Source organism: Lactuca saligna, chromosome 5 (genome assembly GCF_052625555.1).
Source record: "Lactuca saligna cultivar CGN05327 chromosome 5, ASM5262555v1, whole genome shotgun sequence".
Taxonomy (NCBI): Eukaryota; Viridiplantae; Streptophyta; class Magnoliopsida; order Asterales; family Asteraceae; genus Lactuca; species Lactuca saligna.
The window spans coordinates 268,257,632-268,271,501 of NC_136421.1; the positions used below are offsets into that span (position 1 = coordinate 268,257,632).

The following is a 13,870-nucleotide window of genomic DNA, read 5'->3' on the forward strand; positions in this document are numbered from 1 at the left end:
TTGTAACCATTGCCAACTTTTATGAGTTTTTATGAAACTTAAATGTGACTTTTCATATAACTTGAGGACAAGTTACAAAAACACATTTTAGAATCAACTCTTAGATTAATTTGGATTGAAAACAACTTTTTTCACTCAACTTTTCTATTAATCTAAGCAACTCATAAGAACAAGATAATTCAAATCAAACTTTTTCATGTAATTAGTCTAACCTTTAAACTAATACAAAACATGAATCTATTGACAATTATCTCTTTGAAAATGGATTAGCATGAACATTACCACATTAAAAAACAAGTTTATAAGTTCAAAACAACTTAGGTTAATGTTCCTAGTCCATTTCTAGCCAAAAACCTCGAAGATATGCTGTCTGGGGTCCAACTCGTCGAGTGCATGAACACAACTCGGCGAGTTGGATGCATTTTGCCTTGGACTCGTCGAGTCCCTTCATGGACTCGGCGAGTCAGCTGGGCTGACAGCATCAAAACTCAATTTTCAGCTTCTATTGCAGGTATAACAAGAAAACAAACCTTGCTCTGATACCACTGTTGGGTTATGAGCATTCTAACACTCCTAAGTGTACATGCAACCCTAAATACCTTGGATCTATGTTTTCTCTATTATACATGCAAATATGAACATCCAAGGTATTATCCTAAACTAGCATACAAAACTATCAATATAACAAGATAGAATACATACCTCTTTGATGTAGAATGTCTTCATGAAGCTTGAGTGCCTAGTGCCCCAAGTGTGACACCTCAAATGGTTCACACAACACCATAAGCACTTGGAATAACTTAGAGAGAAATTCTACACTTCATGAAATCGGCTAGCCCTCTCTAGAATCATCTAGTGGCCGATTTTGGTCAAGAATAATATCTATATATAGTGTTACAATTAGGGTAAACTCTAATTGTCATGACTTTCCATTTCCTTGGATCCATGGGTTCAAATACACCATGGAGCATCCAAGGAGCACCATATGGGTTTTGGCCCAACTAGATAATCCATGGAGCATTAGCCCACTATACAAGTATGGATGATTTACACAATCAACCCATATATTTAATTAGTCTTCTTTTGATCACTTAATTAATCCTAGATTAATTCTTGATCAATACTAATTAAATAATCTTATTATTCTTATTATTAATATACTAGAACTTATAATATATTAATAACCATAAGTGTCTTATTTCTCTCATTATAGTCTATCCAAGTGCATGATGCCATGCAACCCAAATGGACCATGCCGGGTCGGGTCAAGTCTTACCAATTATAGTTATGGACTTAGACATTAATCCAACATGTACATCGTCTCTCTGAGCCAACATCCTACAAAGAGATCGTTTCTGACCCCCTTTAGCAGACCGCTATGGCTGAGGAACTTACAACTTTTTATCAAACTCATACATGGGATATGGTTCCGCTTCCGCCTGAAAAACACACGATTGGTTGTCATTGGGTATATAAAATCAAAACAAAATCGGATGGATCCGTTGAGCGTTATAAAGCCAGACATGTTGCGAAAGGGTACGCGCAAAAGTATGGTATGGATTATAAGGAGACGTTTGCTCATGTTGCAAAAATAACGACTATTCGCACCTTGATTGAACTTTCTTCCATTCGCCAATGGAAGATTTATCAGATGGATGTCAAGAATGCTTTCTTGAATGGTGATCTTCATGAGGAAATATACATGTCTCATCCCCCTGGTATTGCTCACCAACCAGGTGAAGTTTGTCGACTTCAGAAGGCACTATATGGCCTCAAAGAAGCCCCTCGTGCTTGGTTTGAGAAATTTTCTATGGTAGATACTTCACTTGGTTTTCAACCAAGTAACCATGACTTGACTTTATTTATTCGATGTACGAATGTAGGTCGGATTATTCTTTACTTATATGTCGATGACATGATTATTACAAGTGATGATCATGATGGTATAGAGTCTCTAAAGTGTGATTTGGCTTACCGTTTTGCTATGAAAGACTTGGGTTTGCTACGTTATTTCTTGGGGATTGAAGTTGTTTAATCTCCAAAGGGTTATCTTTTATCTCAAACGAAGTATATTTCGGATTTGTTTGAACGTACACGACTCACGGATAATCGAACAATTTATATGCCTATATAGAGCAATGCAAAGTACTCTCCAACTGATGGTGTCCCATTATCAGATTCAAGCCTTTATCGTACCATTGTTGGGAGTTTGGTTTACCCGACTGTCACTAGATCGGATATTGCTCATGCAGTTTATGTGGTTAGCCAGTTTGTCATTGCTCCTACTATTGTTCACTGGGGAGTTGTTCTTCGTATTTTGAGATATTTACGTGGTACTCAGTTCCACACTCTTATGTTTCCATCTACATCCTCTCTTGAGTTGCGTGCCTATAGTGATGAAAATTGGGATAATGATATTTATGATTGTAAGTCCACTACTGGGTATTGTGTTTTTCTTAGAGATTCATTGATATCTTGGAAAAGTAAGAAACAAGATGTTGTTTCTCGGTCTTCTACAAAATCTGAGTATCGAGCCATGTCTATCGCCACTTGTGAGATTGTTTGGTTGAGATGGATTCTTGCAGATATGGGCGTTCACATCTCTCAGCCTACCCATTTGTATTGTGATAACGAGAGTGCGATAATGATTGCCAATAATTTAGTGTTTCATGAGCATACAAAGCACATTGAGATTGACAGTTATTTCACACGTCACCATCTCCCTTCCTTATGTTCCTTCCTCTTTGTAGATTGTTGTTATTCTTACGAAGCTGTTGACTGCTCCTCGATTCCATTTTCTGTCTGACAAACTCTCAATGCTTATTGTTGTTGCATTGTGAGTTGGAGGAAGGGGGGGGGGGGGGGGGGGGGGGAATGTTAGCCTAATAAGATTCTAGGCTTTATCTTGTATTGAGTTTTATGATTAAGCCTTTTAGCTAGGAAAACCTTATTTGTTGGTCTATATATTATGTCTTTTCCTTTCATTGTATTTGTATTTCTCTTTGATAATAATACGAAACTCTAGCCGTTATATATTTTTTCACTTGTTAGTTTACAATAACAATTATTAACTTCTTGATCCATCTTTAACTTGTGCATATCTATGTCATATTCCATAACTCTTCAAATCAAAATTCCAATTTTCCGTTTCATTTTTCCTTGTTGTCTTCAAGCTCATATAAAGATCATATACAATAAGTGATACCCACTTATTTGGGAGTCTAGGGCAATCCATTCCTAAAAAGAATGTTTTTCATTTATTTTTTGCTTATATCCTACACAACCCATAAGAAACTAATACAATTCATAACATTCAGCTCCCTTGGCCTAATTACGATGATATCAACAAATATAGATTGATAAACATATTTTTCATTTTAAATTTACAATATCATATTATCATGTAAAATTCACTAACACATAAATACCAAATAAATAGGTAAAAAAAACAATATCCGATTAAAATCCTGAGTATCAAACAAAAGGAATTGAGTTTAAGTCCAATAATTCACAATTAAAAACAAAAAAACATATTATCTACATAAACACACTAATAAATCGATGGCCATGTATATTTTCATCCAAATTTTAACCAATTTACCTATTTCGGTTGTCCAAACCACCAAATTATTAGGGCCGGCTGACGGTGATTATAATTACTATTTTAATATTAAACTTATATGTCTTTAATATATTTACAAATACTATTTTTTTTTTTTAATTCATTCAAAAAACTTTATAATACAATAAAAAAAAAAAAATCAAAAGTAAATTATCAAGTGGTTTAGGGACCATTAAAAAAGAGGTCTTCGACTTCGTTGTGGTCTTCCCCAATCCCCACAGCAATTCGGTCATTCCTGCTTGTGTGTTTCGCCTTTTTATCTCGTCTACTACCAAAAATCCGGAATATTGCCTTAATCAATCTCTGCACAAAAACACAGAGAGTATGATCAATGTTCTACACTTTAAATTGAAATCACTTTATTGAGATCTCTTTTTTCTTTTCTTCTGTTTCATATGGAAATGGCTTCAATTTCTTCGAGTCCTCGTACAGTAGAAGAGATCTTTAAAGATTACAGCGGTCGTCGTGGCGGGATAGTTCGTGCATTAACTCATGGTAATTCAATTTGTAACCCTAACCCTAGTTTTAACCCCCAAAAGCTTCCGATTTTTCACTTGCTAGTTGCTAACTATCTCTTTTTTTTTTTCAATTAATTTTCTCAGATGTTGACGAATTCTATGGCATTTGCGATCCAGGTACTTTCCCTTTTGAATCTTTCGGCATATCGTTGTTTCTTATTGGATTTCAATTTGCTTTCACACACATGCAAAATCATATTACAATTATTCAGCTAAAAGCCTAAATTCAATTTCTTGTTGCAATTTGCCATAAAACCAAATCCAATGTGGTGTTTTGAAACATGTTTCCAGAAAAAGATAACTTGTGTCTGTATGGACATCCGAATAAAAATTGGGAAGTGAGTCTTCCAGCGGAGGAAGTTCCACCAGAGCTCCCTGAACCTGCACTCGGAATAAACTTTGCAAGAGATGGAATGAACAGGAAAGATTGGCTCTCACTTGTTGCTGTTCACAGTGATTGTTGGTTGCTATCTGTTTCTTTCTATCTTGGAGCAAGGCTAAATCAAAATGAAAGGTGCTTATATTTCTTCATTTCTTGCTAAATTCTATGAATTTTCAATATTTACACTTGCAGAATGCTATGATAAACAAAAAAAAGGAAACTAGGTTTCTGTTTCTTGCATTTAATTGGATCTTTGTTTACAGGAAGCGTCTGTTTAGCTTGATTAATGATCTCCCAACTGTCTTCGAAGTTGTAACAGAAAAGAAACCTGTAAAAGACATGGTGCATGGAGCAGATGGCGGAAGCAAATCTAAAAGTGGCACAAAGGTAACAAATTTTGAATTCAATTTCATTCCAATTGCATTTGGTTGTAAATGGGAATGGATTCGAATTCCATTACAACTCACAAAATCCTTTGAATGATTGATTTTGACATTCCGTATTCTAGAAACCCATGGGTTTCAATTCCTGACATTTCCTCCTTGCTTAAATTACTCAAATACCCTTTTAACCCAAGAATTTTACAAGTAAAATGCTTTTCTCACTCACGAATTCCATTCCATGCTTCAAATTCCATTCCCTTTCAAAAAATACTGTCTGGATGGTATTTTGGGGTTTGGAATGTGTCAGAGGATTTCTAGTTTTGAGAAACTAGTCAAATACTTAAAAAAGTGAAAGAAGGGTAATTTTGTCATTTACCATGTATATACATTTTAAATTCCAAGTTTTTTAAAAAAAAAACGGATTTGGAATCGGAAGGATTTAGAATCTATCATGTGTTTGGTTGGTAGGATTTGCATTATTTACAATGAAATTGAAATTCATTATTTTTTCTAAAATCTTGTTTAGTTTGTAAATCTGTTAAAGGATTTCGAATGCATATATATGGTAATTGACTAAATCGCCCTTCTTTCATGTTTTAAGTATTTAACCATATCTGGAATGCATATCTGGTAAATGACAAAATCGCCCTTTCTTTCATGGAAATGCATATCTGGTATATGACTAGTTTCTGAAATATAAACTTGATTTTTATGTAAAAAAAAAAATTTGCAGAGGTCAAGTGATGGACAGGTTAAAACTGTTGCAAAGGTAGCAGTAGAAGAGAATTACGAGGATGATGATGATGAAGATGATGATGATGATAATGATGATGATGAAGAAGAACATGGGGACACACAGTGTGGGAGCTGTGGTGGAAACTACAATGGAGATGAGTTTTGGATCGGGTGTGACATATGTGAAAGGTGGTATCATGGCAAATGTGTAAAAATAACACCTGCCAAGGCCGAAACCATAAAGCAATACAAATGCCCGTATTGTGTTATGAAACGAGCCAAACCCTAGAGTACTACTGTTATCCACCCAAAGTCACTCCTAGATTTCTAACTCTTTTTCTTATTGTTGTGAAAGATTGTTTTATAATGAACTTAAAAACCTTTTGATTTTATAAAGTGAGAGATTATTCGTTGACTTTTATTTATTGGTTTTGTAATAGGGTTATTCTTCTAGCAACTTTTGAACATGTCCATACTGTTTTGTTTTGTTTGTTTCCTTTTATGAACATAACAGTAAATCAGGTACACAACAGCCTATTAGGTGAATAGGTGACTGATGCAAGTGTCAAGTGGTCAAACATGAACATCATCTGAAAAGAACAGGTACACAACATCTTATTAGGTGTCTGGCGTAACTGTCAAGTGGTCAAACAAGTTCGGTTCACATTGGAATTGGACCTTCGTATATGGTTGGTAGAAGAGACCTATGGTTGTAAAGAGCTAAATTTATGTTGAATTTGGAACTTTTATGGTATGGTTGTTGAGACTCAAATGGTATGGCTTATGTTTTTGCAAAGATTGGAATCGTGGTAACTCCCTAAACAAAGTAGTACAGTGTTAGAAACGAATTCTAACTTATAGTAAATCACACTTTTTTTTTTTTAATGAAAGGAAATCGAAGGAAGAGAAATAAAGATATTATATAATCTTTCTGGTAAATTTCCTTACAAAATGGAAGGATTCAAAGAGAAAGTAAATATAAGGCAATATTTATTGATTTACCATTCAAGGCTTCAACCTAATATTAAAAAAATACATACCTTCCATAATCTAGATTTTTCTTCGATGCCTGTTACGTACACTGTATTTCTCTAATGGTGGTAATCGTTTCGTGTCATGTTGAAACACTAAATGGGTTGAAAGTGTTCGATCCTAACCCGACCCGTATAATTAATGTGTTGTGTCGTGTCAACCCATTTACTTTTGTGTCGAGTTCGTGTCGGGTTTCCTATTGGATATACCTTGAAATATGTTGTGTCATGTAAGGTTAAAAAATTGAGCACGTTGAAAGAGTAGAAGTTGGATAGACGGAATGGAAAAACAAATAGTTTGGAGGCAGAATAAATAAAGTTATATCAGATGACCAAATTGAAAGAGTGGAAATTGGGGAGGATGAAAGAGTGGTCAAAGGGACTGTATAGTTTATGAGAGAATGGAAAAACTGAAAATGAAGTCTTGATCTTGACGGTTAAGTCATTTAAACATTACAAAACGACTCAATTTGATGGTTTTCTTTTACTTATTGTTTTGGTTTTGTATCTTTCTAGGTTATTTAAATAATTCAAAAACATACACATAAATAAACGGATCATTTTCGAGTTATATTCTTAACCCTAACCTTACCCGTATCATGTCGTGTCAACCCGTTTATTTAAACGGGTTGAAATATTTTACCCAGACTCTTTTATTTTATGTTGAGTTTGTATTGTGTTTCATATTGTGTCAATTTTTAGTACGTTTATTCTCTATCATTAAAGGATTAGAACTTTTACTATTCAACCTAACTTTCCTTTCTCTTCTTTCGAACTAACACATATATAATACATTTATCCTTTTCCCTACTTTTGTTTTGTCCTTATTTTCCATACCTTTGTTTTCTTTCCATTGCTAAACTTGGGAACACCACCTAAATGAAAAGTAGTGTCATTGAAACATAAATGTTCCTTGTTCAAGGATCATTTATGTCTATTTCTATAACTTAAAGGTCTAAACATAAACCCGATAGCATAGAATCCTAAACAGCCTCCATTCGCCACTTATCTCTCTCAAACAAAACACACACACACACACAACTAAAGCACAGTGCTACGAATCAATGGACGGAACCGGAGTAGTGGCGGTGTACGGTAACGGTACCCTAACGGAGAGCAAGAAATCACCATACTCCGTCAAGGTTGGCCTCGCTCAGATGCTCCGTGGCGGCGTCATCATGGACGTCGTCAACGCAGAACAAGCCCGCATAGCCGAAGAAGCCGGCGCCTGTGCTGTCATGGCCCTGGAGCGCGTTCCGGCCGACATCCGTGCTCAAGGCGGCGTTGCGCGGATGAGCGACCCACAGCTCATTAAGGAAATCAAACAGGCCGTTACGATTCCAGTCATGGCGAAGGCTAGGATTGGGCATTTCGTTGAGGCTCAGATTTTGGAGGCGATTGGAGTTGATTACGTCGATGAGAGCGAAGTTTTGACGTTGGCTGATGATATGAATCACATCAACAAGCATAATTTCAGGATTCCGTTTGTTTGTGGTTGTCGTAATTTGGGTGAGGCCTTGCGTAGGATCCGTGAAGGCGCCGCCATGATTCGTACCAAAGGCGAAGCAGGAACTGGTATGCTTTCTCGAAACTCTAAACCCTAAACCCTATTTTCGTTTCGATGTCTACTTCGTGAATCTATTTCACTATTCCCTTTTTTGTGTAGATGTTAGATTCAATATCACGAATCACTATTCTAATGAATCCTCTTTTGATCCTTCTGATTCTTGCATTGTTTTTCAGGCAACATAATTGAGGCAGTTCGACATGTAAGATCAGTGATGGGGGACATAAGGGTCCTTGCAAATATGGATGATGATGAAGTCTTCACTTTTGCCAAAAAACTCGGTGCCCCATATGATTTGGTGATGCAGACCAAACAATTAGGGCGGCTTCCGGTGGTGCAATTTGCCGCCGGTGGTGTTGCAACTCCGGCGGATGCCGCCCTGATGATGCAATTGGGATGTGACGGTGTGTTTGTGGGGTCCGGTGTGTTCAAAAGTGGTGACCCGGCTCGTAGGGCTCGAGCCATTGTTCAAGCGGTCACACATTACACGGACCCCAAGGTGCTTGCGGAGGTGAGCTGTGGTTTGGGTGAAGCCATGGTTGGGTTGAACCTTGATAACAATGTTGAAAGGTATGCTAATAGGTCTGAATAAGGGTGTATGGAGTTGTTTATTGTGTTTAATTTAAGATTGTAGTTTTTTTTTTAATCTACTTTTTTTTAGGATTGTTGGGAAATAAATCTTGTTTGTTTTGAAGCAAGTTTGATTTTTGTTATATGAACAAAAATATATTATTGAGTTCTTACTTCTTGGATTTGTATCCCTTGATATGGTGATGGTGACAGAATTATGCATATATTTGTTTCATCGTCTTCATTTTTACTAATTTGCTAAACAATTTTTTTTTTAGTTTTTAGTTTTTATATGATAATTATCATATGGTATCATACAATGATGCAAACAAAGTTTATTAAGTCTTTTTTAAAATTCTTTACAACTTACAACATGCTAAATACCAAAGTCGACACATATTAACATAACACCAAAGTCGGTTATCTTGAATGTTGATTGTTCTAAACTTCAACTGTAAATTCTTCAATCACCAATCAAGTTTTTTATTGCTAACATTGGATATTTGCTCTTAATTATAGTTAAATCGTCATCACCAATCACTGGTTTGATTCTTAATCTTTATGAAGGATGAGAAACATCTTCAAGTAATGTATATGCCATTAGTCTAATCCTTTATAGAAGCTATCCATAATAACTAACTTTGAAAAAGAACTCACGAACTTTGAAAAAGAACCTGACATTTATCAAATAGAGATTAACCATTCCCTACCTACTTCACCTTAATTGTTATTTGGACGGGTTAAAGATTTGTATTGGTCTACATTAACATTAACGATTGTGTAAGATTGTGACAGTCGTTTCACCTCAAGATTTTGGAAAAGTCTATAAGAGAAATTGGGTACCAAGTTGTGTTTGAGTACAACTTACCATCCACAGACTGATGGTCAGAGCGAACGAACGATACAAACGCTTGAAGATATACTGAGAGCGTGTACCGTGAGATTCCAAGGTAACTGAGATGAACATTTACCTTTGATAAAATTCTCATACAATAACAGTTTCCACTTGAGCATAAAGATGACACCTTATCAAGCTTTGTACGGACAGAAGTGTCGTACGCCCTCTTGTTAGCTTGAGGTTGGAGAAAAGCAGTTTTTTGGGACCTGAGATAGTCCATCAAATTGCTGAAAAGCTAAAAATAATCAGGGAGAGATTGTTAGTAGCTCAGGATCATCAAAAGAACTATGTTGACAAGAAAAGAAGACCGATGACTTTTGAAGTTGGGGATTCGGTTTTGCTTAAAGTCTCGTCGTGGAAGGACTTATAAGGTTTGGCAAAAGGGGAAAGTTAATTCCAATGTTTATTGGACCGTTTAAAGTTCTTCAGAGGGTTAGGAACCAAGCTTACAAGCTCGAATTATCCGAAGAACTGAATGGAATTCATAACACTTTCCATGTGTGTTATCTGAGGAATTTCACGGGGGAATTTCCCGTAATGATTCCACTTTCGGAGTTGAGAATTGATAAAAATAAGAGGTTGATTGAAGAACCAGAGGCAATTGTTGACCGAAAGACTAAGAAGTTAAGACGCAAGATGGTCGAGTTAGTGCTTGTCCGTTGAAAACATACGAACATGCCAAATCTCACCTGGGAGACGGAGAGTAACATGATTAGTCACTATCCGCATTTGTTTATTGATGTGTGATTCTGGGGAATGAATCATCCTAAGGTGGAGAGAATTGTAACGTCCGTGTTTCTGGGCTTGTTATTAATAGCAATGTAATAGTCTAGGCTAACCTTTGTAACCCATTTTGAAATAATAAGAATGTATTATTTGAGTATTATGTGTTTTATGCTTAATTGCTTAATTGTGTGGCTTAAATGAATTAAGAATAAAAATATGAGTTAAAATGAAATGTTAGATAAGCCCGATATCGATACATGAAGATGTAGTGGTCGTGACGAGGTTTCCAAATATATAAAGAATTATGAAATCCGAGTTATAACGAAGAAGTTATGACCTGTCGAAGTTTCGCGACAAAACCGGTACGACACTGTACAACGTAAATAGTGAATTTACGATAGATCGATATCTAGCCTTATAGATCTAAACGAAAGTCATAGAATATGTTAAACTGAGAGCGTGCATGAAAAGAACGTCTAAATCTGACTTAGTATAAGGAAGTTATGAATTTTCGAAGTTTCGGCTTAGCAGTATGGAGCTCGAAACTCCAATTTGAGATCGAGTAATTTCTAGCCAAAACTTTCTAAATGAGAATCGAAGATCTCATCGATAGTAGTGCAAAGACTAAAACGGACGCCAGACGAAGGAGTTATGAATTTCTAACGGAGTTTTCCTGTCCCGGCCGACTAAAAATAATATAATAAAAATAAAGTCAAAATTAGCCGATGAAGTATAAACGAAAATTGTAGATTTTATTTTTACCTACGCGTGGAAAAAAGAACGTCGAAAACGGAGTCGTATGCGAAAGTTATGAATTTTTGAAGTTCGGGGCGCGAACCCCAAAACCGTGTCAAAGTTCACGACGTGAATACAGTGTTCACAACGTGAACTCAGTATTTATTACTTGTGAGAAGCCCGATGTGTGAAGATCTTCCAGTTTCACCGAAGAATACTACTTCAACAAGCTGTAGTGCTGCACGATCATCTTCTGATCAAGTGAGTGTATATTCCCTTTCTTCTAACACATGGATATGAAGTATCTACTTTAGAATACGTGTTACATGTGTATAAATATACGTGTATATATGTTATCTGTTTATTTGGAATAACTATTTTATTAGTTTTTAAGTTGCATATGAATGCATATGTATGTTTTTATCTACAAAAATGTTGGGTAGAACTTTGGTAGATAGTTGATGTGTGATAAACTGATGAAAGGCCTCGATGTGATTGTGATCTAGTTGTCGAGCAGAAGAATATTGATGACGACCAAAGACTTTTCTAGACAGTTCAGTGGAACGCTGACAGACTCATAACATGTCGGTGTAGTGAACTTGGGTGTTTATTTGTTGTATTCTATCCCCCTTATGGTTGCCTTTAGGACATTTATTGTTGAAGAAGCCCTTTTGCAGTAATGTCCGTCCCGATGAAAATTCCTAGACTAGGTCCCTTGTGATAGTTGTTGTTTTAGGGACGTAAAGTGAGGATAACGGCAATAGGTAATCGGGTTATTGTTGGTTGGTGAAATTAAATATAATTATTTATTGTGGGTTGAAAACCCTATATGCTCACCAGGCTTCCAAGCCTGACCAACTCAGTTTCTTTGTATTACGGGTAGTGATGCGATAGCATAAGTTGGAGAACTTGTGAAGATGTTTTTGTTTATAGACTGGTAGTTGTATGTAACCGTGTAGGGTCTATGTTTTATTGTTTATGCTTTTGTGTCTGTATCGGAACATGACATCCCGGGTTTTGATAAATAATGAAAATACATTTCTTTAAGAAATGCTTTGATAAACCTTATTTTATCATGTATTGTTTTGGGGACAAATTCCGCAACTCTTTTAAATCAATGGATTTACTCTGAAATGATTTTAAAAGCATAAATGAAACCGTCTTTTCTGGCCATGATTTTGGATATGTCACAGTTGGTATCAGAGCATTAGTTTAAGCGAACTAGAAATTTGTAGAATTTCTAAACTTAAACTTAGAATGCTAAGTGAAATTATGAGATGCGTATCTGTTATATTTTAGACATGAGCACTAGTTTATTTTAGGAAAGTTGCCTAAAATGCTTTTATGTGCTAAATGTTATATGTTTGCTATATATGATATTATTTGTTCAGATTTATGGTCTGTTGGCGACCAGATCTGAAAGCTTATATGTTTAGGATTCTAAGTGTATGACTACGAAAGTAGAACTAGCATGTAAACGTTTCGGAGTGATAAGGATGATTTAATTATCTATTGTGATTTAGGATCTAGTTTCAACTTATTCGATGTGTAGATAAAAAAAATAGTAAGAACCAGAAGTGGATTTGGAAATGTGAACGAAGACATGACTCAACCACCTGTGGTTGAGCGATTACCTGTTGTAACAGCAGCACCTGAGCCAATAACAATGGCTGGGGTACAATTGATGATTCAGACGATGTTGGATCGTCAAATGGACCTAGACGTCTGCTTCGACAGAATCATGAATAACTTTCAATGTCGATTGAACAACCCAAGTTGAATGAAGGGCATTCGGAAGGAGGTAACTTTAGTGAGACTGTTGGTCAAGCTAACCCACTGTTAGTTAGACAAAACCACTAGGAGGGAGGAATTGATGGACTTGGATGCAAGTACAAAGACTTTTTGACTTGAAAACCATCGACCTTCACTGGGAAGGAGGATCCAATTGGAGTTATGGATTGGATTTCAGAAATGGAGCTAGCCTTCATGATGTGTGGCTGTAGAGGCAAGTTGCAGACCACTTTCACAGTACGTCAGTTCAGGGGTGGAGCAGTTCGTTGGTGGAACACTCTAGGGAAGACCCTAAGCCCTAATGAGCCACTGAAACTGACATGGGCATAGTTCTTGTTTCAGTTCAAGCGCAAGTTCTGCTCGGCCTAAATTCTACTGGAGTTGGAGAACAAGTTTTGGACGTTGACAAAAGGTAGCATGTGAGTCGACGATTAGACTAACACCTTCACCGACAAAATGGAGTTTGCTTTGCGCATCGTTCCAGACAAGTTGACAAAAGTTGACCGGTATGCAAAGGGACTCCCATGGGAGTATGTGGTGCCAATACATCAGACACATACACTAGAGGTAGCTATCTGGGCTACCAAGTCTGTTGAGGACATGATCAAGGAAAGAACTGCCAACAAATTTGAAGTTGGTGAAAAGAGAAAGTTTGAAGGAACTTCAGGTTCCAGCAAGAAAAGAATTTTTTTGAAGTCTGATTCGAAAAAGTTTGGAGGAGGAAAAGGGGGAGAATCGAAATGGTGTGAAAAGTGCAAGAAAAAGTACTCTGGGAAATGTAGTGAGGATGTGACTTACTACAAGTGTGGAAAGACGAGGCATTACGCCAACGAGTGTCTGTCCAACGAGAGAGAGTGTTTTGGATGTAACAAAGAGGGGCACATTTTGAAAGACTGTCCGAAGAAGAAGGAG

At 36.4% G+C, this 13,870-nt stretch overlaps 2 protein-coding genes across 2 annotated transcripts; both read left to right on the forward strand.

The window, feature by feature from the left end:
• Positions 1 to 3,865: 3,865 nt before the first annotated feature.
• Positions 3,866 to 6,061, forward strand: LOC145047751 (PHD finger protein ALFIN-LIKE 1-like). Its single transcript, XM_078996081.1, has 5 exons — positions 3,866 to 4,117; positions 4,225 to 4,257; positions 4,432 to 4,654; positions 4,786 to 4,909; positions 5,639 to 6,061. The coding sequence occupies exons 1-5, from the start codon at positions 4,018 to 4,020 to the stop codon at positions 5,927 to 5,929; spliced, it is 771 nt and encodes a 256-aa protein (XP_078852207.1). The 5' UTR covers positions 3,866 to 4,017; the 3' UTR covers positions 5,930 to 6,061.
• A 1,592-nt stretch (positions 6,062 to 7,653) lies between these two features.
• Positions 7,654 to 8,990, forward strand: LOC145047752 (pyridoxal 5'-phosphate synthase subunit PDX1.3-like). The gene is made up of 2 exons (XM_078996082.1): positions 7,654 to 8,246; positions 8,415 to 8,990. The coding sequence occupies exons 1-2, from the start codon at positions 7,736 to 7,738 to the stop codon at positions 8,828 to 8,830; spliced, it is 927 nt and encodes a 308-aa protein (XP_078852208.1). The 5' UTR covers positions 7,654 to 7,735; the 3' UTR covers positions 8,831 to 8,990.
• The last annotated feature ends 4,880 nt before the right edge of the window (positions 8,991 to 13,870 follow it).

What these genes read in the sequence shown, in the direction of transcription:
- LOC145047751 (XM_078996081.1), top strand. Translation starts at nt 4,018, where the DNA reads ATGGAAATGGCTTCAATTTCTTCGAGTCCTCGTACAGTAGAAGAGATC. An exon ending in CTATGGCATTTGCGATCCAG is followed by an intron (nt 4,258 to 4,431) that starts GTACTTTCCCTT and finishes ACATGTTTCCAG; the next exon opens with AAAAAGATAACTTGTGTCTG. An exon ending in AGGCTAAATCAAAATGAAAG is followed by an intron (nt 4,655 to 4,785) that starts GTGCTTATATTT and finishes CTTTGTTTACAG; the next exon opens with GAAGCGTCTGTTTAGCTTGA.
- LOC145047752 (XM_078996082.1), top strand. Translation starts at nt 7,736, where the DNA reads ATGGACGGAACCGGAGTAGTGGCGGTGTACGGTAACGGTACCCTAACG. An exon ending in CAAAGGCGAAGCAGGAACTG is followed by an intron (nt 8,247 to 8,414) that starts GTATGCTTTCTC and finishes ATTGTTTTTCAG; the next exon opens with GCAACATAATTGAGGCAGTT.